The sequence below is a fragment of the Protopterus annectens genome, chromosome 5.part1 (assembly GCF_019279795.1).
Source record: "Protopterus annectens isolate FY-2018-M chromosome 5.part1, PAN1.0, whole genome shotgun sequence".
NCBI lineage: Eukaryota > Metazoa > Chordata > Ceratodontiformes > Protopteridae > Protopterus > Protopterus annectens.
The window spans coordinates 668,201,306-668,224,581 of record NC_056736.1 but is presented as its reverse complement, the minus strand read 5'-3'; the positions used below and the strand labels follow the sequence as shown (position 1 = coordinate 668,224,581).

The window sequence follows — 23,276 nt, the reverse complement described above, 5'->3', positions numbered from 1 at the left end:
TAATGGTTAATGTGATTACATTCCAGACACAAAGTGCAAGGTTTGATTCTCAAATGGGATAATTGGTTATGCTTAAAATGGCCACAAAAGGTAACATGCTACAAACCTATGAACCATTCCAGGAGAGAGGGATCCTGTTTCAGAGCACACTAAAGCTAACTAGCAGAAATGATAATACTTTTTTGGGGGTAGTTTGGCATAATAGGTAAAGCCTTCACCCTATATGCAAAAGGATTTTGACTCTGACCTTGGGTTATTATTTTTTTAACAAGAAACATCTTTATTAAATTATTACTTATGACACAGGCCATCATACATTTATATAAATAAAAACAAGCCATATTGTCATAATCTTAGTTGCAAGCATTTTATATCACAAATCGTATTGACATAGTTTTTGTTGCGTACATTATACATCACTTATAATCTACCCAATCACTGTAAAAGGTTAAATAGCTCATTCAGATCCTGCCTTCTTTTATTCGTCTTTCCTCTCCTATATGTATTGTTCCCACAATTCCCATTTTTTCCTGTGTAATTTGCTCCTACCCTTTTCTATAGATCTTGATTCCAGTTGTTTTATCTCTGTTAATATATTCACTACTTGTAGTACAGTTGGTTTAGACTTTCATTTCCATTTTTTAGTAATTCCCTTTTTAGCAGCCACAATAATTGAACTCAGCAAGGCCTTACTATGTCTAGGCAATTCCGATTCTGTATCATAACTCATAAAAAAATATTTTCCCTAGTTACAGCAATTTGCTCACCCAGTATCTCTGATAGAGTAGTCTGGAAAGAATCTTTAAAGTCTGCCAGCTGATTACACTCCTAGAAAATATGTTCCCAATTACCTGTCAACATTTGCAGTCTACTTGAAGAAAAATTATCTCCAGTCTACTTGGCTTATAAAAATATCTGTGTTATACTCTACTAAAAAGTCTACCACTGCTGGTCTTTCATTTAGGAGCCCCCTATTTCTTTCTCTTGCCTGTACACTGATATATGTCTTTGATAGGGAAGGCAATCTCTAACCTGCAGTCCAAATAAATTATTGGCAACTTCTCATTCTATTACCTTTCCCTCTGTAATTATTTGCTCCCAATACTTCGACTCCTTTGCCAGTTTTCTCCAATAAATTCCAGTCCCCTCTTGCCTATTGTCTGTATCCCTAATTACAGTCATCACTATTGTCAGAATCTCTTTTCTCCATTCCCATGTTGGCGTAGTACTTTCTGCTACTTAATGAATGTAATATTCTGTATGATTATTATTTTTTAATAAAATTATCACAAATGACATAAGCAATCTTACATTTATATAAATGAAAAACAAACATTGACACCACTTTAATTGCAAACATTATATATCACACACACCATTGAAACAACTGTAGTTGCAAACATTATATACTACTTGTAATCTATCCAGTCATTGTTAGGTAAGCATTATATGACTCATTCAAATCCTGCCTCTTAAACCTTGTTCCTTCTTTGCATATATTGTTCCCACAATTCCCATTTTTTCCTATGTAGTTTGCTCCTTCCCTTTTCTAAAGATCCCAATTCCAGTTGCTTTATCTGTGTTACTATATTCACTACTTCTAGTAAAGTTGGTCTAGACCCTGATTTCCATTTGCTAGTAATTGCTTTTTTTTTGGCAGCCACCATAATTAGACTCAGCAAGGCTTTACTATGTCTAGGCAGTTCTGAGTCTGTATCATAACTCAAAAAGTTATCTTCCCAGTTAATTCAATCTGCTTACCCAGCATCTCCAACAGAGAGGTCTACAGGGAATCCCTAAAGTCTGCCAGCTCATTACACTCCCAAAAAATATGTTCCCAGCCACCTCTTTCTTGCCCGTCACACCTCCAACATTTGCTAGCCACCTGAGGAAAAATTCTTTGGAGTCTGCTTGGGGTATAAAAATACTTATATATATATATATATATATATATATATATATATATATATATATATATATATATATATATCCCCATTGTCTCTGCGAATTGCTTATCCAATGGTCTTTTATTTGGGACCCCCTATTTCTTTCTCTTTGCCTATACTCTGATGTCAGTCCTTGATAGGGAAGACAATCTCTAACCTGCAGTCCAAATAAATTCTTGGCCTCTTCCCATTCCATTACCTTTCCCTTTGTAGTTATTTGCTCCCAATACATTGGTTCCTTTACCAGTTTTCTCCAGTAAATTCCATCATCCTCTTGCCTTTCATCTGTACCCCTAATCACAGTCATCTCTATTGGCAGAATCTCTTTTCTCCATTCTCATGCAGGTTTAGTTCTTAGAATACTCCCTGCTATTTTATGAATATATTACTCTGTATGATTTTTGTTGTTCTCCTTAAGAGTCTGCATCCAAAATCCTAATCTATCCTTATTTCTTGAGCGTCTCCGTGTATTATCACCATTCCTTTCCACTTTGAATTATAGTGTTCTGGTTGTTCTGTGTATAAGAGCCTTAACTGTGTAGCTCTAAAATAGCCCCTCAAATTGGGTAATCCTAGTCTGCCTTGTTCTATTGGAAGAATTATCCCACTCGACCCTTGCTGTCTTCCCTTCCCAGATAAAATCCTTCAACTCTTTTTTAATTGCCATCCACAGCTTCTCCTCTGGTTGATAAAAATATGCGTGACCTGTGTATAAGACTAAAGGGACTAAAACATTTTATTTGCTTGTATCTTAGTATCCATATCCATACAACAAAGCTTCCATTTCCTCAGTTTTTGTATTATCTTCTGTTTAATCTCTTCCCACATATCCTTAGCTGCCATAACAGAGTAATTTCTAATCCATACTCCTAAATACTTAATTTTATCATATCCCCATAAATATGGATATTGTTGGACCAATTTTGTGTGTGAGTACATAATTTAAAACTATTGCCTTTGTTTTAGCTTCATTAATTTTGTATCCTGAGAAGATCTGAAACTGTCTTAAAATGTTCTACAACACTGTAATGTCCCTTTCTGGTTTTGTCATGTATAAAATATTATCATCTGTAAAATAGAGCCAGCTTTTCCTGACTATCATAACTTTTATATCCTTGAATTTCTGAGTCCCTTATTTTCTTTGCCAGTGGTTCTAAATATAATGCAGATAACAAAGGGGAAAGCAGACAACCATGCCAGGTTCCTTTACTCAAGCAGAAGTTATCAGATAGGACCCCACCCACTTTAATTTTTACCTCCGATCCCTCATATATACTCATAATCAACCTTATAATTGTGTCAGGGAAAGCAAATGCTTCCATTGTCCTGTTTTTGAAGTCCCAGTCTACTCTGTGAAATGCTTTCTCTGCATCAAGACCCAGTAATAACTGTGGCATTTTCTTACATTCTGCTTTCCTGTGAATCATCAGTGATCTGTTAATATTGTCAAATGTTTGCCTCCCCTCCACAAAACTATACTGATTCATATCTATCAATTTTGGTATCACTTTTGCTATTCTTTTAGCCATTGTAGACATAAGCACTTTTTAATCATGGCTTATTATTGTAATGGGCCTGTATGAAGCTGGATCCATTGGATCTTTACCCTCTTTAGGTATTACCATTACCAACGCTTTCTTCCAGGATGGTGGTACTTCTCCTTCTTTATTCCTAGGGAGGTTGTAGGTTGGTTATAAATAGCCATTTTTTTCTCATCTCTTCCTGTCCTAACTGTTAGTAATTGAGCTTCACCTACCTCTAACCTTGGCATATTTAATTTTTCCATAAGCATTTCCATTTGTACATTTTCTTGATTTCCATATTTCTCTTCTTTATACAAACTTTCATAAAATTTCTGAAATATTTATAATACTTCTACAGGATCTCTTATCTTCCTTGTTATAGGTTCCTTAAGCTTGGGGACAGCCCTTTCCACTTTCTGTTGCCTGAGTTGTTGTGCTAAAAGTTTTTGTGTTCTAGTATTATTATCAAAAAAGCAGGTGCTTAACAGCAGTCTTTCTAAACTTTTGCATATTATCAAGGTAATCCCTTATTTTCTGTTTGGCATTCTGCAGTTGCTCCTTTTCTTGTTCTGAGAGATTTCCCCTATTTTGCAGTACTTTAACATTTGTCAGTCTCTCTAAATTATTCTTGTTACTTCTTAATGATATCTCCCTTTCCTTTATTTCCACCCAAGTTTTGAACTCCACTTTAATTTTTATCCCACTCCCTAGCTATATTTTCAGAAGAAATTTCTGTCTTCCATAGTAGCTCCTGAATTAATTCCAAAACTCATTCCTTAAATTCCTTTCTTTTCAGCTGATAGGTGGGAAAGTGCCAGTGTCTTATTTTTATTTCATTTCTTTGCATTTTTATTTTAGTTATTATTGGCGCATGTTCTGAAATTTATTATTGGGTGCCTTTCAAGACCTTCAGTTAAGTGCACACATTCCTGTGAAATATAAATTCTGTCTAGCCTAGTCCTGCTTTTGTTTCCTGGGGACTAATATGTAAATTCACTCTGAACTCCTAGTACTGAACTCACATCTTTGATGCCAATTATTTTCATAAAAGTCTTCAAAAATGTACCCTACTTTGTTATATTTTCCCTTCTAGGCCCCCCACACATCCTCACTGTTGAAAATCAAAAATGTAGTCCCCACCTATAAATAATATTCCTTGCTGAAAACTGATTATATCTCCCAGAGCTTTCTTAAGTTTCATTATAGCAGTTTTAGGTGAAATATAAATACATGCCAGTGTAAGCCTCCTCCCTTGCCAGTAGCCCTTTAGTACTGCAAATCTACAATTATTATCTTTTTTATCTTCTTCTGTCACTCTTGGAGCTCCTCTTACAATTAATATAAGTACTCCTGTTTTCTTTTAACCGAGGTATTCCACTGAATATCCATCCTTCTTTATCAAATTCACATGTTCAGTTCTTTCCAAGTATGTCTCCTGCAGCATAGCTATTTGCACTCTATATTTTTTAATATAGTTCACTACTGTTTCTTTTTTGTATTCATCTGTGAGACCATTTACATTTAAAGACATTACAGAAATCATCATTGTATTAAGAAGTTATTATTCCCACCTTTTATTTTTTATTTATTATTTAGTTTTTTTTTTTGTTAAATGTCTAGTTTCAGCTTTGTGATACATGCCTGTACTGTTTGGGAGGTTTATCTTTTATACGGTTGTTTCTTATCATGTCTATTTGAGCCTATGTTGTGTCTTACAAAACTTTTTGTTTTATTAAAAGCTCTCAAACAAAAAGCAAACACACCCCAGTACCCACTAAAACTTGTTAATTTAATAATAACGCACAAAACGATGTACATCTTCAAATATTAAAGTTTTACCCTCCTAATAGGAACAAATGTCCCAAACTGACAACCACACTCACAGACGTGAGTTAACCTAAAAGAAAAGTTATCCATGCTATGCCACATGATACTGCCTTTGCTTCTACCAAGTACGGTCTAGTTATGTTTTATCTTTATAGCTCTGCCAGCTAAGAATATACTTGAATGCTTACAGAAAATGTTATCTCCTAGTCATGTCTCCTTATCAGATTGTCTCCTGGAGACTTGGGCACCAGATACATAATTATACTCTTAAGCATGCATTTATTTGCTAGAAAAAGCCTTATAATATTCAGTAGGGTTTTTCATTTATTTCCCTTCTCTTAAAACCTGTTACTAGATCAAGCTAAGGGCCTTAATCCAGTCAGTCCCCTATGCAAAAATGAGGAAAAGCACACTAATTTTTCTTTTGTCATCCTGTTTTAAACAGACATTCTCGTTCTCTTTTTTTAAATTACAGTTCCTACATTTCTTAAAAGTGAACAAAGAAAAAGAGAAAAGAAGGGTGAAAAAAAGAAAAAAAAAACAGGAGCACCTTTTTACATTAGTCTTCCCATTACACTTAAAAATAACTGAGAAAACTTTACTTTATAGTATGCAGCTATAAAAATAGTACCATTAAGAAAAAGTGTGTTACTTACAGTTCCTCCCTCCTCTCCCCTCTCCTAAGTATTTTTTTCCAAACATTAATGACATGAAGTAGGGCATGTGCTTTAGAATTTCCTACAAGTTTAACAAAGTCCAAAAAAGTCCAGTATTTCCTGATTTTCTTGCTCTGTCATGCTTCACAAATAAAATTATTGCTTTATAGTCCCACATTTATCTTCATTCTGTTTATTTTTTGTTTTGTTTGGATTCCTTGTCCGTGTGCTTAGTAAAAGATTTTTGACTGGAAACAGACTGTCTGCCCAGGTTGTATTACTTCTGAATACCTACTTTTTTTCTTTTTTGATTTAGGATGTTTTTAGGTTCACTACTTCTACTGCCATTTTCTGCTTTTTTTCTGCTTTTTAATATATAGAGATTAACTAGACATATAGGAATTGAAAAACTCCACACAGAGAAGTTTCTTACACTGTTTTTTTCAATTTCCAAGTTACTGGTTTTATTCCTGTTTATCTCCATCTCCCATATCCTGTCTGTCCATTTCTAATGTACTCCCTATTCTTCTAGTCGACGTTTGTGCTTTTTTCCTTCTCTCAAGCATTTTCCATTGAAACATTGGAAAAGGTTTCACTGGCACAGTCTCTATGTGGTGTTTATTACCAGAAAAACAAGAAGCAGAATCTTCTTGTGTTTCACAGCTCACTTTTTGTTGGACAAACAGTTGTATTTCCTCTTTAGCATGTACTTCTAGGGAAGAATATTTTGAAGATAGCTTTGTACAGCAGTTTGAATTGCATGCCTGCTTTTTGACATTCCCTGAATAATGGAATACATTTACTCCTTTTTTTCTGTCTGGTATACAATGATAATCATTCTCCACAAATGCTCTGCTGTCTTCCACTTTTAGTACTTTGTCCTGCTGGTAGGATTGCATCTTTACTAGTAAAGGTGCAGGTTGCTTTCTCATAGCCAGGTTTAGATCATGCACACTATGTAGCCTTTCAGTTAACAGCTCCTGCTGTGGAATTTCAGTCTAGCTGCTTATTTGTGCTTTCATAAAATTAATATAGTCTGTTTCTTCCAACTTCTCTGGTAGAGCAGAAAATCTCAGGTTTTCCTTATGTGCTCTGTCCTCTAATTCTGTTATTTTTTTAAACATCTCTTCTTGAACAGTCTCATATTCAGCCAGCCTTTTCTTCATTTTGACCTCTGATTTTTGCAGTTTTATCACCTCGTCTGAATATTTGTTTAAAGATTCTTCCATTTTTTCCAACCTTTTGTTGTTTGAGTTGATGTACTCCATCAGTGTTTTGTTTAATTTAATCAAATCTGTGTGCAGTTGTCTTATACTTTCCTGTAGGTTACTGGAAGTCATGTCTGGACCTTGCAATACTTTTTGCTGAATAGCTGCAGCACTTTTCCCAGTCATTGTATTTTCCTCACCTTTTGTAGGTGATTTTCTTTCAGGTCCTCTGTATTTCTTTTTTCCTGTCATCCAGGCAGTGAACTTACTAGTCAGTTACTGAAATTTACCTAGAAATATAAATCAACTGGCTTTCTCTGCTAGGTTTCTGTTTTCACACTGGGAGAGCTAGAACTGTTACTCAATGTGCAGCCATCTTGGAAGTCCTTCCAGACCTTGGGTTATTGGCTAGGCTTAAAATAGCCTTTCAGGGCAGTTTGGTATTCAGCTGTGAATGTAGCTAGTTCTGTAGCTGCCTCACCCGTAGTCATGGTGGCAGCTACAGAACCTGAGGAATAGCCTACTCATCTTTCTCACAGGTGGCTTGCTGATTCGCTGTTACTGTCTGGTTAGGAGGAGGAAGAGGCATGCATACTCCCAAAAACATTTTCCCCTTTCCTGGCTTCACAACTCCAGGTTCTGCATTGATAGTGTGAGACTTAACATGCAGATGATGCACCCAGCCACAACTGAATATCACCAATGCTATGGGAGCAGCAGACTCCTTCCTCCAAGGAGTAAGCTGGTGCTATTCACTCAAGATCGTCTTTCCCACACCTGGTTCATCAGACACCTGTGCCAGTAAATGAACACTGGTGGCCTGCACTGTGATCAGGGCTTTATCCCTTGACATCACGGAACTGGGCTTATTTATTTATTTTTTGTGCAGGTTGCTTTCCAGCATTGCATTGCATTGCTAGGATTTTTTTGGTTTACTAATGACAAATTACATTTAAAAGGGTTGCCCTTCCCTGTCTCATTACAAGGAGTTATCTGGTTTAGTAATTGCATAGTATAATACATTTAAAGGGTATTGTAGCTTCTGAGCTGTAGCAAGTGTTACATTTCCTTACCTTTTTAAAATATCACTGGCCACATACAAGAAACATAATGAGTTATTGTAAGAGAGATGGGGAATAATGCAGATAAACTTACATGTTCTGTTTTTAGTGAAGACATAGTCACTGTTGCTGTAGTCTGTGTACATGCAGCAATAATGGCTTAACAGCATACCTCTTAAGTTTACCTCATTGTGAAGAGCAGTCCTCATTTTGAACTTTAAAAAGTCTATGTTTGTCTATGTTCCACAATGAAAGGGTCTGCCTGACATTCATTAAGAACTTTTTTGGCTAATAGACATGCAGACTCCACACATAAGGTGCTCCAGCTGTACAATTCTCGGCTGGAGCGCCTTCTGTGTGGAGTCTGCATGTCCTTCCCACAGTTGAGTGACATCTAAAGACATGCAGGTAGGTACGTTCGTGAATGGGTGTGCTTCTTTGAAGGTTGGATGTCGGGTTAGCAACTTGGCACTGTAAAAATCCACTGCCAGTCATTAGCAGACCGGAGTTCTGCAGTGGCGGCCTCTGACCGGGAAAAGCCAAAAGAAGACTGATCTATGGCAAATTATTCTTAATCATATTAAGTCATCAAAACAATGTTTAATAAGTATAAAGTAACTCATTTTATCCATCCTTTGAGCTTCCTAATTCAAGTTGTTAGTAAGTGTTTCACATTTTGCTTATTTGTCCCACGTTGTAAGAGGTAGTGTTACACCTTTGGGAGATGGAAGTTTGAGAGCTATGCTTCACAGTTTTAACTAAAGAGAATAAAATGGCTTGTGTCAAACCATATTTGTGAATAATTTCTGAGTACTGTTTTGCAGTTGAAAGATTTTTTTTATAACAGCTGGTAAGAATCACTGCTGTGTTATAAGTTCAAACTAATGTTTAGGAATACTGGTAGCTTTCCTCATTATAGCTGAATGCAGTAATAAAGTCTGAATGAATATCCAGTGTATGGCAGTACTGTCATGTGTGTGTGTTTTTCTCAGCTTGCTGTCAGTTTATGGTGTGTCTTTAAATGCTTCTGTTGCTTATTTCCATTTGCCTGGTATAATGTATAAGCTGACTTTTTTTACTTATCACATTAACACAGAGAGTAGCTCACATAGTATTTATACATCTATTTCTCTAGGCAAACATGCTGAAGACATATTTGGAGAACTTTTTAATGAAGCCAACAACTTCTACATCAGAGCGAATTCCCTACAAGACCGAATTGATCGTCTTGCTGTCAAAGTTACCCAGCTAGATTCTACAGTGGAGGAGGGTGAGTAATTGAATGCTAATGCTGACCTAAAAGTGATATGATGTAAAAAGTATACTGACTTTTGGTCTTTGAATGATACCCTCATTTATCCGTCATTGCTTATCTCGCTTATCCTTATTTACTGCAATAAGTCCAGGATCAGTTAAAACTGTCTGTGAAATTAACATACAAATTAATTAATTAAGAGCTCCATTTGCAGTCTTATTCTGGTACCTGAATGTCAGCTGCTCTGGTCATGGAAAAAATACATTTCATTTTTCTGTCATGAACCCTGAAGAAAAATAATAACCTGTGTGCATTTTAGTCACTCTCTTGTGTTTCTCACTGTAGTAAGAAAGTGTCTCTTTTTCATTTGAAAATTGTTAAATTTACAGTTATTTGATTTCTAATAAGCACACATTTCCTTTGGTTTGCAGTAATTGCTTAATGTACTTTTAAATGTGCATGATTAAAAAACATTTATATACTATGAAAAATATTTTTGATAACATGGCCACCTGTTTTGCCGTGTTGCACTCTAATTTTGTTTAATCCATATTTAATTATTATTGCCCATTGAGTGCTGCACATTTATTTCTGTATGTCTTTCTCTGCCATACTTGGGACCATCAATCCCCATATTGCTGACAGACTGACAAGTTCATTTCCCCATCCCTTGATCCTTTGGCTAGTGCTGAAGATGACAGCGACCTGATGAAAGGCTACTGTTCTTGTAAGTCTGGTTTTTGGGCTCTGATCCCCTCTCATGGTGACTTGACATGTCAGCTGCTAAGGTGAGATGACTGCTTACATTTGCACATCAGTTCTAGGGTACTTGTCAAACCAAGTACACACTGTCTTCCTTTGTACTGCTGCTGCTGCTGCTACGTTTGACCACTTTATGGTGTCAGTAGTTTAGTGGAACTGAGCCATCTTCCTTCATCTAGGATAGCTAGCTGGCATCTCCCCCAAATTTCTACTCCTCCCAGCTGTTTTCCCTAGCATTTAGGTTTCTAATTGATCCAGTGTCAGCTGGGTTTTAGGTAAGGATTTATCTCTCCATGCTGTAGAACTGGTGTGTCTGTTAAATTAAGTATTTATTTGACTGTAGATGGTATTGCTTAAGTTTTACACGGCTTGATCTGTTTAAAGTACCTTGGCACAGGTTTTTAGGTTTTAGTTAAACTTAACTATGTGGATAGACAGCTCAGGAAAGGCACAGTTCCCTTTTATATAGCTGTTGAGTGATAAGTAACTGGTTCATGTAGTTGGCTGATTGTCTGGACTAGTAAATCCTGGCAGCTGCCATACATTTTTGCTCCTCTCTGGTTATTTACTTCAGTAGTGTCTCTGCATGCACTTGATGTTGTGTATATATGCTTTGCTCCTGTTTAATTGTCAAATGGTCACAAACTTAGTGGAACAATGTTGAATGGGCAACTGGGAGCAAGTTGTGGTAATGTGGGATCTGGAATCACTTCTCACTTAGTAAAAACGTGAAACATTATATGACTAAAATATCAAATGAACTCATTAGATCACACATGCAAACTTTTAAAATCATTATGGTCTATGTAACAATTTTTTGCAGGTGGCAGGCCCTGTGTACCCGATGTTTTGGACTGGCTTTAACCCCCAAATTTCCATGAATGTAGAGAAAAACGTGTAAAACAGTAGTAAAAAAAATAATTTTTTCCTGATCTTGGACTACTATGACCAGAAACCAAAATATGCTGTAAGCCCATTTTTGATGAAGTGAAAACATCAATGACATCAGTATCCAGTCTTGCAGCTGTGATATTTTTTGACACGGTTACTGGGTACTTGATCAACAGTAGTGTTATTATGATGTGACTCTTTGAAGGATTAGTTTGGTTTGAGCTGGGGAACATTTGAGTGAGAGTAACGTCTCTCAGATTGCGGTGAATTCTAATGCTGTTCATACTTTTGAGCTTCTTATTTAGAGTTTGTTGTTTTGACCTGTATAGGTTTATCAGATTTTATTTTGCTTTTTAAATCAAAACTACATAACTGGCCTTATATTCAGTCGAGTTTCCAATAAAGGAGATCCAAGAATCTGTTGGTTGAAGACAGCTGTATGGCACTGATGTTGCCAGTAGTCTGATGGTTTATAAAAGAGAAAGGTTCATTGACTGCTACAAAACAGGGTTAAGTTTTGTTTTTTTACATACGTAGTTTGAGTACTGTCACTGAACTATAATTTTTATTGTCTTGCACATTTTGACGAGTGTCTGTCAATCCATTGTCTTTACATCATACTGTTATTTCCACAGTCTACATCTCTGTTTACATGACAACATTTTAAAGAGCTCTAAGAACAATGAAACTACTTTGACAACACTGGGCATTTCAGAAATATGTCTGTTTTGATTCAGGAAAGTTCCAGTTGGTCTGTAGAAGAGACTTTGTCTGACTGTTTCACGTAATATTTATTGTAATGAGCCTTATGGTTAAAACAGTGAGATTTTTCTGGCTGATGATACCCTAGGGAAAGCTGTTAATGACTAGGAGTAAAATTACACAACCAGGGAGAAGTTGCCATTTGTAAGACAATGATATCTCCTGTGACAATCACTGCATGCTTTTTTAGAGATAATAATAATGTTTTCAGATGTTGTGTTAAAAATACATTTTGGAAAAATAGAAGTGTGAACTGAGCTTTCTGTTACTATACAGAGTTTAATGTGAAAATAGATACTAAATGGCCCAGCTAATTATCCCATATGTTGTTACTATACATTTTATCTTGTATTTAGTTTGTTATTGCCACTTCCATAACACATATTTGCATATTCGTAACTTAATACTAGGCTGCTGATCCAGTGGACCATTAGTAGCCTAGTCACAATACCCACAAATTTAGGTACCCATTGGCATGCCTAATCTGTACCTAGTTTTGATCCCTTTGAATGAGGGCTTGAAGGGCCATACCCAGGGTGTATTTACAATTGCCCATCCATTTATCTAGGTTGCAGTTAAAGAGGTTCAGGGAGCTACTTTACATCTAAAGGAAGTCTATTCCATAAAAAGAGGAAAAGAGGGATTCTCTGGAGTATATATATATATATATATATATATATATATATATATATACATATTTATCTTTCTCTCTCTCTCTCTCTATATATATATATATATATATATATATATATATATATATATTTATCTCTCTCTCTCTCTCTCTATATATATATATATATATATATATATATATTGCCAGAAGGTCCTATTTATGTTTTGGTGGAAGTTAAGACCTCTTAGGTGAGTATTTTTTTTAGACCTCTTGAGTGAGTATTGGTGGTGTCATTAGTTTTGGGGATGTGCAGGAAGTCACATCAAACTGGATCCTTCAAGGCTGTGTAAGCTAGACAGAGGTCACCTCTCAAAAGAGTATGTAAGAGACAGAAAAGAAAGAGAACACTTAAGGCAGTCTGGGAAATTGAAGAAAGATATGGCTTTGCTTATCTTAGTGAAGAAACACTACAGTCTCTCAAGCTGGGTCATATGTTCATACAGGCACATACTAAAGTGGCTAATATACTCTAAATATGGCCTGATTCAGGAGGAGTAGAGAGGGCTGATACTTCCTTAAATCTGGAAGAAATGGCTCTAGATAAAAGCATTTCCTAACAGTAGTAGATACATAGGGATAAAATGAAAGTTCATTGTTAAAGAAGGTGCCCAAGTCCCTAAAGTCTGAGTCAAATTTCAGAGGAGTGTCACCTGTTTAGTAGGTGCATGGGTGCCCAGTTTTGCTTAAGGACACAGTGTCCTTCCTGAAGAATTTGGAAGTCAGATGGAGAGTTAATGATAGCCCCAAGTTTGCAGTCATCTACAGACTTGGTCAGCTAGAAGCTGTTGATGTCACTGTTGACATCAGAGAGGAAAATACCAAAGACAAGTAACCCTAGGACTGATCCGTTGGGGACACCAGTAGTAACTGCTCCTTTTGAAGAGATCATGCCTCACACACTAATAGCTTGGGTTCTGTCAGCTATCTAGTGGAAAACATGTTTTATATTTAGTTTGATTAGCTTGTCGATAATGCCTACCTAGCCAACAGGCAGAAAGCTGTAAAATGGCAAGGATCCATGTCTGCTTACCTTCCCACTTCCAGAGGTATTACACAAGGATCTATCCTTGGCCTTCCTATTCAGTATTATCTTGTGCAGGCACCTTGATTCAATATGCAGATAACTCTTCCATAGTCTGCTGTTCAGATGCCTTAACTCACCTCCAAGAAATCATTTTCCATTAAAAAACAGCTTAGAAAAGCACAACTTTTACTCAACCCCCAAAAAACTAAACTCCTCCTCTTTACCCTAAAAACTCACACCCCTAACAAAGCATCTTTCAAAATTATTTTGGCAGATGCCACTGAAAATTAATTAGTCCATCATACCAAACCATTAGGAATCATGATTAGGTGATAATCTTAAATTTGACCTCCACATCCAAAGCAATATCAATAAAATTCATAAAAGACAAGACATGCTATACAGAAACAGGCATTTTCTGAGTGCACCCACAAAAATTGCTTCAGCCATTTCTGCCTTCTCTACTCTGTGGAACACCAGCTGTAACCAATTCACAGTTTATAACAAACTTGAAAGCTGCTATTACAAATTTGTCAAGTTTGTTACTAATTCATCCTCCTTTACCCACAACTGCAAAGCTTTGCATACTCTTAGCTGGCTGGAGCTCCCCCTCCAACTCTCTTGTATTCAGCTTATAACAAACATAAACTTATAGAAAAACCATTAGCCTTCCCAGCTCTTACCCTTTTAATCAACATATATTTCCCTAAAAGAACTCTTAGATCAGAAGACAAACAACTTCTCACCATAACTATACCGAATAAATCCCATGGACAAAGCCTATAATGGTACTCAGTACTAAAAAAAATGGAACTCCTTACCTCTAACCACCAGAACTATTTCTAACCTATCCACCTTTAAATGCTCCCTAAAAGAATACCGTACAAAATCTTGGACCATCTTCTGTGTCAATCCTGGCTGAACCTACTCACTATACTTTGCTTACCTGTTCAACCTAAATCAAACTCACAAGCCTTTCCAGCCTCCCTCTCTACTCCTTCACTCCTTTCTTTTGTTTTTCCCACTCCCTTACCTTATCCACTTTCATCTCTGCAGACATTTTCTCTACCTCTTTCTCTTTCCTCCTTACTTGCCTAAGCTACCTGAAGACACCCTACCCTGCAGTCTTCTTATAATCTCCTTCTCTCCATCGTTCATCCTTCTTCTTTATATAACTGTAATGTGAACACCATCTCTCATACTAAGACATCACTCAATTTCGACTCACTGTTTCTAATCATAATCTCTAATATCTCTTTAAATAGCTTATTAGGCTCGTCTCAGGTCTCATTTATCACATACTAATTTAGGTAACAATATGACTATTGACTTTTCCTCACATATTTTCTCCAACTCATATTATCATTTTTCATTGCAGTCTACTGTGAAACATATGATGTGATGTTGTCCTATCTCGCCTTTATTCTTACTAGGTTGGGTTTGGATCTAATCGTCGGATCCGTCTCAGCCTTTATTTACAAACTTGAGGCCCTCTGCCTGCTCTTGGCTAAAATCCCTATCCCAGCATGCACTAGAACCATCCCCCAGATCTCATTTGCCATTAAACAGATCGAGCATTTGTCTGCTAGCTCTGGCTAAGTATAATCTTTTTGATTACCTTTTGCAATAACTCTTAGAGTTTTTGTTGAGATAATTGGATTTTTTAGCTTTTATAGCTGAGTGTGTCTTCTCCTAACTGGATATGTTGTGTAGTCCAATCTCACCTTCACTTTTACGTATGGGTTCGGAGCTGATCCTCGGCTCCGACTCAGTTGATTTATAAGCTTGAAGAGTTCTGGTTGGCTCGTGGCCAAGCAGGTATCCCATAGTGCACCAGTACAAACCCCAGATCTCGTTTGCCACGTCAACGAGTTTGGTTGTGCTTCTCTTGGCTCTGGCTAAGTGTTAACTTTTTTCTTGCATACATTGTTAAAATTTTTGGTCAAAGATATGTATTAGTTTAGTACAATTGTTGTTGCATTAGTACTTGTTAGTGTAGGTTACTAATTCTTAGGTAATTAGCTCTTTGCGCCCTTTGGTGCAATCATGGGCCTTGGGCCTGTTAATGTTAATGTAGTAATTTGCTTTGTGGTATCCTGTGTACCACTTTCTTACTTAGTGCAGATAGCTTATTACTGCTAGTGTTTTTTTTGGTTTTCCAGTCTACAATTCTTTAGAGCAGTTTTGGTTTTTGGCGGTCGGTTGTGGATTCGTTGTTTGAAACTCCAGTTCCAACTTCCTCTGTTAATCTTTAACAGATTCATGGTTCTTTTTGTGTGAAAGGTTTTTCTGTGCTTGTGTGAATTTTCGCTGGTCTGTTTAAGTTAGAAGACCTAGCTGTCCCTTTCCTGTCTGGACTAGGCCATTTTAGCTAGAGGACCTAGTCCTTGTGGTGTCTCTTCCTCCTTCAGGGCTAGGCTCATTTAAGTTAGAGGACCTAGTCCTCTCTTTTACTTCTCTTCTCTTCTCTTTCCTGTCATCTGTGTGTATGTCTAAAGAGGAAACTTTTAAAACAACAAAGGCAGGTAGCACTGTCAGCAGAGTCGTAGAACCAAATATACTTCAAACAAACACTGTTTAATGAGCGCTTTCGGTAGGATCAGTGTCCTACCTTCTTCAGACAACTAGAAATCAATTAACAAGGTATTTAAAACATGAAAAACGTCACAATTAAGCAATTAGTAAAAAAACATAAGAAAGATACTTGTCCTTAAAGCTGCAATGGATTACCTAATGCTGCACACTAAACAAATATATATACACGTTCATTTTTCGCATTTAGTCATCAAAGAAGCTGAATATATAAATTATTTTATGGAAAATAGATAAATATCTATAAATAATATAAACACGTATACAACCATTAATAAAGAAAAAATAAATATATATAGGTATTATTATCTATATTTTAAAAATATGTAATTATATTTCTATAAAGAATTAATATAATAAATATGTTTAAATATAAGTATAATATGTTAGATTTATTTCAATATAAAATGAGTTAAATTTCTTTCAATATAAATTTAATCTAAAACGTGTGTAAAAATGTTTATATACCAAAACAGATAAAAGCACTATCAGGTGCAGCCTAAAACTAAACACTCTAACAGTAAGCAATCAAGAAAAGATAAAAACATTACTATATAGAACAACTTGCCAACATAAACTCAAGATGGAATAGAGTATGTGGCTCATACATAACATATCCCTACAAATTAAACAACAGGTAGATTCATACAACACTAATTAGGTCATCTGTTTAAAGCCAGACGTTTTAAGATACATTTAATAGATATATATTCATTTAGACCTGGATATATGTGGGCTTCAGTTCTAATCTGCCACATAATTTCATCAACTTCTAAATTTAAATGCCAAGGACCACCTCTGAGATCCAGGTGCCTTTGTTGTAAAATCGAAAATTTAAAACCATGGTCAGGGAAGTCAGCAATATGCCTGGCCAAGGCGTTATTCATATCTTTTTTACTAATGGCATAAACATGCTCATAAATTCATTGTCTTAATTTTCTCTCAGTCTTTCCTATGTAGAATGCGGAACACTGAGAACAAGTAGCTACATATATAACGCCTTTAGTATGGCAATTGTACCTTCCATTTATGAAAAATGCTTTGTCTTTTAACATAATTTTGTTGTTTCCATGAATAAACTTACATTGGTGGCATGCACCACATTTATACATTCCAGAATTACCATGGATTGAAGATGCTACATTCCTTTCTAAAATAGATTTTAAATTTGCCCCTCTTCTAAAAGTAATTTTAGGTTTTAAACCTAACAGTTTAAGTAGCCCTTTGTCCTCTATTATAATGGACCAATTTTTGTATAAAATTTCTTTCATATTATAATGGTCCAGCGAATAGGTACAAAGAGACTTACTCTGTAATCTAATTCTGCCTTATAGGGAGACTGATCATTAACTGCCATCAAAGTGTTAGGAGCTGGGGATGAACTATTTGTCAACAAGGGCCTAAAATGACCTACTTCTCTTTTATTACTGACCTCCAAGCAATTAGAATCTATTAAAGGCCCTGGATATCCTCGACTTATAAACATGCTCTTTAGAAGTGAACATTCCAAATAAAAGTGTGTATCATCAGTGACCATCCTAGCCACTCTCACCAATTGTCCTTTTACAGCAGCTTTCTTTTGGTGAAATGGATGGCTACTCGTAAAATGTAGAAACGAGTTTGAATAGGACGGTTTTCTATATATCACACTCTTGTACCTACTATTAGTTGTGTCTTTAACAAGATTAACATCCAAATAGTCGATTGCCGTTTCTTCGACTTTAAAAGTAAATTCGAAGAAGTCAGTCATAGATTGTATACTATTTATAAAAGTAGGAATAAGTGCTTTAGGGCCTTTCCATATAATAAATATATCATCCTGGTACCGAGTGTACCAGGCTACATTTCCTATAAATAAATCATTCTGAAAAAGCAAGGATCTCTCCCAATATCCAGGAACCAGCAAGTCCAAAGCCACAGGACCTGAATCTCTTATCTCCAAAAAACATAATTTCAAACCAATTAGGTGGAAAACAACACCTTTATTCACACGTTGTCAAAATCACAAAAGTAAACCACCAACAATAAACCAAGCGCTTTCGCTCAGTTATTACCGAGCTTCTTCAGAGTAAAAAAATCTCTCCCAATATGCCATGATGCAGTTCGCAAAACTACCACCACACGGGGAGCCCATGGCTATGCCTGTTCTTTGTAGGAAAAAGCGTCCATCAAAGATCATATAATTGTTTTTTAATACAATTTCAAGTAGTGTCTCCACCAAATAGATCGTTTTCTCTTCTATTTGTTTAAGGATCAAAAATTCTCTGATCCATTCAAGGCCAAGAGACTATGGGATAATTGTGTAGAGGTCCCTAACATCAATTGTAAGGAAAATGGAGTCCCTGGAATATTCCAATTTACTAATATTTTCTAAAAAACTCCATGAATCCTTACATATTTGAATTTCCTGCTCAATTAGTGGCCTTAAAATACTATCAACGTATTTTGCACACCCATAAGTAATGGAACCTCTACCATCTACAACTGGCCTAAGGGGGGGGGGGGTGTCATAATAACTTTTGTGAATTTTCGAAGGATTAAGATCTATAGTTCCCTCCAGAAACAAGTCATTAAGCAGTATATTAATTTTCTTATACGCTATATTGATTTCGTTAATACTAACTGGAGTATAAGCTTCAGTTTGCAAATATTTATCCATATATGACACATAAACGTTTTGGTCCATAAATACAAGACCTCCCCCTTTATCGGGTTTCATAACCCTAATGTCACAATTGTGTAGTAGCTTAATAAAATCACTTTCTTGTTCTGTAATGTTAGACATTTTATTCCCACCTTTTTTATAATTGTTACTTATAGATCTTAGGTCCATCTCACAAATCTTTTCAGAAGTATTGAGAATACTATGTAGTGGAGGATTAAAAAGACTAGACACTCTTAATGTGTTAGTTAGGGATGGAACACCCCCCATGCAAACCTACAGGTTAAGCTTACGCACAAAAAGTTTTAAGTCCAGGATTGCCCTTACCAAGTCCATATTTTTATCTGGGACAAAAGATAAGCCTTTTGAGAAAACAATAATCATCTCCTCAGAAACCTCCAAAGAGGTATAGTTATAGATCTTAAAGTCACCTTTTGAACTAGTAAGGACTTTAGGCACATATTGGAGGGCACATGTCATCTCCTCCTCTGGTTCTGTCTGTTTTGTGCCTGACCTTGATTTCTGTTCCCTCTGCGATTGTTGTTGTTCCTGCCACCCTGGACCATCTGAAAATCCGATGATCGGTTAGGCCCCGACTGATTAGTGTTACAATTTGATCCTTGTTGGCCAGCATTAACATTGGACATATTGTTATTATTATTGTTATTATTTATATTATTGAGTCTTTCACTCCTACGTACTGGCTGGATATCTTCACTATCAATATTAACAGTACTTGAATCAAAATTGTTATCATTTTCTTTATCTTGTTCTCTAGGTGTAATAGAGTTATGAGATATAGAGCCAAAAATGTTTGAGTTAAAAGGGGGGGGGGGATAAGCCTTATTCGCAGCATAATCCTGGATATCCCTTGCAATTTTCCTTTTCTTTGTCACCAGCAATTTAGCCATGGTTGCATCAATGCTGGAAAAAATTCTGGCATAATCATATTTATATCAAAAGAAGCCCTTGTCTGTGTTTATTACATGTTCTAGAATTTCAAGTTCACTTTTTAGCACATTCATTTCACTTTTGTAAAAATTAATGAGCGACATAATAAATTCAGCTCCTTGTTTATCAAAAAGCCCTAACAGTTCCCGGTGAAATGTAGAATTTTCAATCAAACCTACCAGGTACCGCCATTGCCGTAGCCCCTTAGGGATAATCTTTTTTTCTAAACATTCTTGCAAGTAAGCGGTTTCCAACTGTAGTTTCCTACATTTAAAAAGTTTATTATCAAATTCAGAAACTGAATCAGATAGAGAACTCACCCCTGAGTGTAATTCTTGTGCAGGTAATCATCCATTAGTAGTCTTAAAAAACTCGTTGTTGCTTAAGAAGCTTGCCATGGATGGAAAAAGGCAAGTCTCTGTGTTTTGAGCACCTGGCTGCTGCTCCGTGCTCAACCCGTCATCAGTATTCCTTCCTCGTTGTGCTGCAGCATCAGGAACAGGCTGTAATCCACTAACAGCACTAGCAAAGCTGTTTAGCGTTGGAGACCTGTATTGGGAACCCCCAACAAGCGGTGGTCCCCTAGGACAAGTATTATTTTCTTGAACTGTTTTAGAGTCTAAACGCTGGGTAAGAGAATCTACTCTACCCAGTAACACCTCGACAAGAGCCGTTAGGTTGCTGATAGCATTCACATCTGAAGTAACGGTCCTGTTCAAGCCATTCAGCTCTTCTTGTGTAAATAAAGGTTGAGACTGTGCTCCAGTTTCGCCCGCCATGTAAAAACAAAAATGAACAAACTCACTCGGAAAAACAGCAAACTTTTAAAGCAACAAAGGCAGGTAGCACTGTCAGCAGAGTCGTAGCACCAAATATACTTCAAACAAACACTGTTTAATGAGCGCTTTCGGTAGGATCAGTGTCCTACCTTCTTCAGACAACTAGAAATCAATTAACAAGGTATTTAAAACATGAAAAACGTCACAATTAAGCAATTAGTAAAAAAACATAAGAAAGATACTTGTCCTTAAAGCTGCAATGGAGTACCTAATGCTGCACACTAAACAAATATATATACACATTCATTTTTCGCATTTAGTCATCAAACAAGCTGGATATATAAATTATTTTATGGAAAATAGATAAATATCTATAAATAATATATAAATAATATAAACTCGTATACAACCATTAATAAAGAAAAAATAAATATATATAGGTATTATTATGTATATTTTAAAAATGTGTAATTATATTTCTATAAAGAATTAATATAATAAATATGTTTAAATATAAGTATAATATGTTAAATTTATTTCAATATAAAATGAGTTAAATTTCTTTCAATATAAAATGAATCTAAAACGTGTGTAAAAATGTTTATATACCAAAACAGATAAAAGCACTATCAGGTGCAGCCTAAAACTAAACACTCTAACAGTAAGCAATCAAGAAAAGATAAAAACATTACTATATAGAACAACTTGCCAACATAAACTCAAGATGGAATAGAGTATGTGGCTCATACATATAACATATCCCCACAAATTAAACAATAGGTAGATTCATACAACACTAATTAGGTCATCTGTTTAAAGCCAAACATTTTAAGATACATTTAATAGATATATATTCATTTAGACCTGGATATATGTGGGCTTCAGTTCTAATCTGCCACATAATTTCGTCAACTTCTAAATTTAAATGCCAAGGACCACCTCTGAGATCCAGGTGCCTTTGTTGTAAAATCGAAAATTTAAAACCATGGTCAGGGAAGTCAACAATATGCCTGGCCAAGGCGTTATTCATATCTTTTTTACTTAATGAATATATATCTATTAAATGTATCTTAAAACGTTTGGCTTTAAACAGATGACCTAATTAGTGTTGTATGAATCTACCTATTGTTTAATTTGTAGGGATATGTTATATGTATGAGCCACATACTCTTTTCCATCTTGAGTTTATGTTGGCAAGTTGTTCTATATAGTAATGTTTTTATCTTTTCTTGATTGCTTACTATTAGAGTGTTTAGTTTTAGGCTGCCCCTGAGAGTGCTTTTATATGTTTTAATATATAAACATTTTTACACACGTTTTAGATTAATTTTATATTGAAAGAAATTTAACTCATTTTATATTGAAATAAATTTAACATATTATACTTATATTCAAACATATTTATTATATTAATTCTTTATAAAAATATAATTACATATTTTTAAAATATACATAATACCTATATATATTTATTTTTTCTTTATTAATGGTTGTATACGAGTTTATATTATTTATATATTATTTATAGATATTTATCTATTTTCCATAAAATAATTTATATATCCAGCTTCTTTGATGACTAAAATGCGAAAAATGAATGTGTATATATATTTGTTTAGTGTGCAGCATTGGGTAATCCATTGCAGCTTTAAGGACAAGTATCTTTCTTATGGTTTTTTACTAATTGCTTAATTGTGATTTTTTCATGTTTTAAATACCTTGTTAATTGATTTCTAGTTGTCTGAAGAAGGTAGGACACTGATCCTACTGAAAGCGCTAATTAAACAGTGTTTGTTTGAAGTATATTTGGTTCTACGACTCTGCTGACAGTGCTACCTGCCTTTGTTGTTTTAAAAGTTTGCTGTTTTTCCGAGTGAGTTTGTTCGTTTTTGTATGTCTAAAGAGGTTAAGGAGCACAAGCCTTCGGGCTTCAAGAAATGCATGAAGTGCTCCCAAAAAATGTCACTGACAGATGGTCATAGTCTGTGTGTCTATGTGTCTATTGCTTAGGGCCCATCCATTTGCAAGAGACATTCTTGTTTTGTCATGCCATCTCCCCTACAGTGTTACAGGAGAGGAGGAACAAGCTAATTCTAAAGAGTCTTTTAAAGCCTTCCTTTGAAGAAGCCTTGTCTAGCTCTTCCTCTTCTTCCAAGTCCATTAAATCTGCTAAGTCTAAGTCTTCGAAAAGACCTTCTCTGGCACTGGCTGGTGTCTTGGGGCTGCCTCCTAAAGTGGCAAAATCGACCTCATCAGCTCCACTGCCTTCGGAGCCGACTGAGAGCAACATTGTGGTGACAGGGTTGGATCCTAGTTTGTCAGAGCCGACCACTGAATTTATGGAACTTGCTATTCCTCCAAGATCAAGATCCCCGACTATGTCTTCCAGGTCTTCCAGGAGCCTTTCGGATGAAGATGTGGAGAAGGTAGTCCTGAGACTATTGAAGTCGTCTGCTCTATCTAAATTGTTGTCAGCTCCAACCCAGTCGGTTCTGGAGCCTATGAAACCTGTGATACCCTCAATTGTTATTCCTCCTCTGAGACAAGCTGGTTTGTCAGAGTCAGAGGGCTTGGTGCCATTGGTAGAACCCTCTGCTCCAACTCCACTTGTGGTTGCTTCGGAGCCAAGCTCTGCTCTGACACTTTCAGTGTCGTCCGTTGTGTTCAGGGGCCGAAGCTCTCTGGTCAGCACCGACAGGGAAGG

The 23,276-nt window shown here is 35.9% G+C and overlaps 1 protein-coding gene across 6 annotated transcripts in view; it reads left to right on the top strand.

The window, feature by feature from the left end:
* WASF3 (WASP family member 3) overlaps positions 1–23,276 on the top strand; it is a 1,314,000-nt gene that overhangs the window by 711,865 nt on the left and 578,859 nt on the right. For all 6 annotated transcript variants that reach the window (XM_044073288.1, XM_044073287.1, XM_044073286.1 and 3 more), the window contains one exon: positions 9,357–9,491. In XM_044073288.1, coding sequence (XP_043929223.1) covers positions 9,357–9,491 — 135 coding nt within the window. The remainder of the gene's footprint in view (positions 1–9,356; positions 9,492–23,276) is intronic.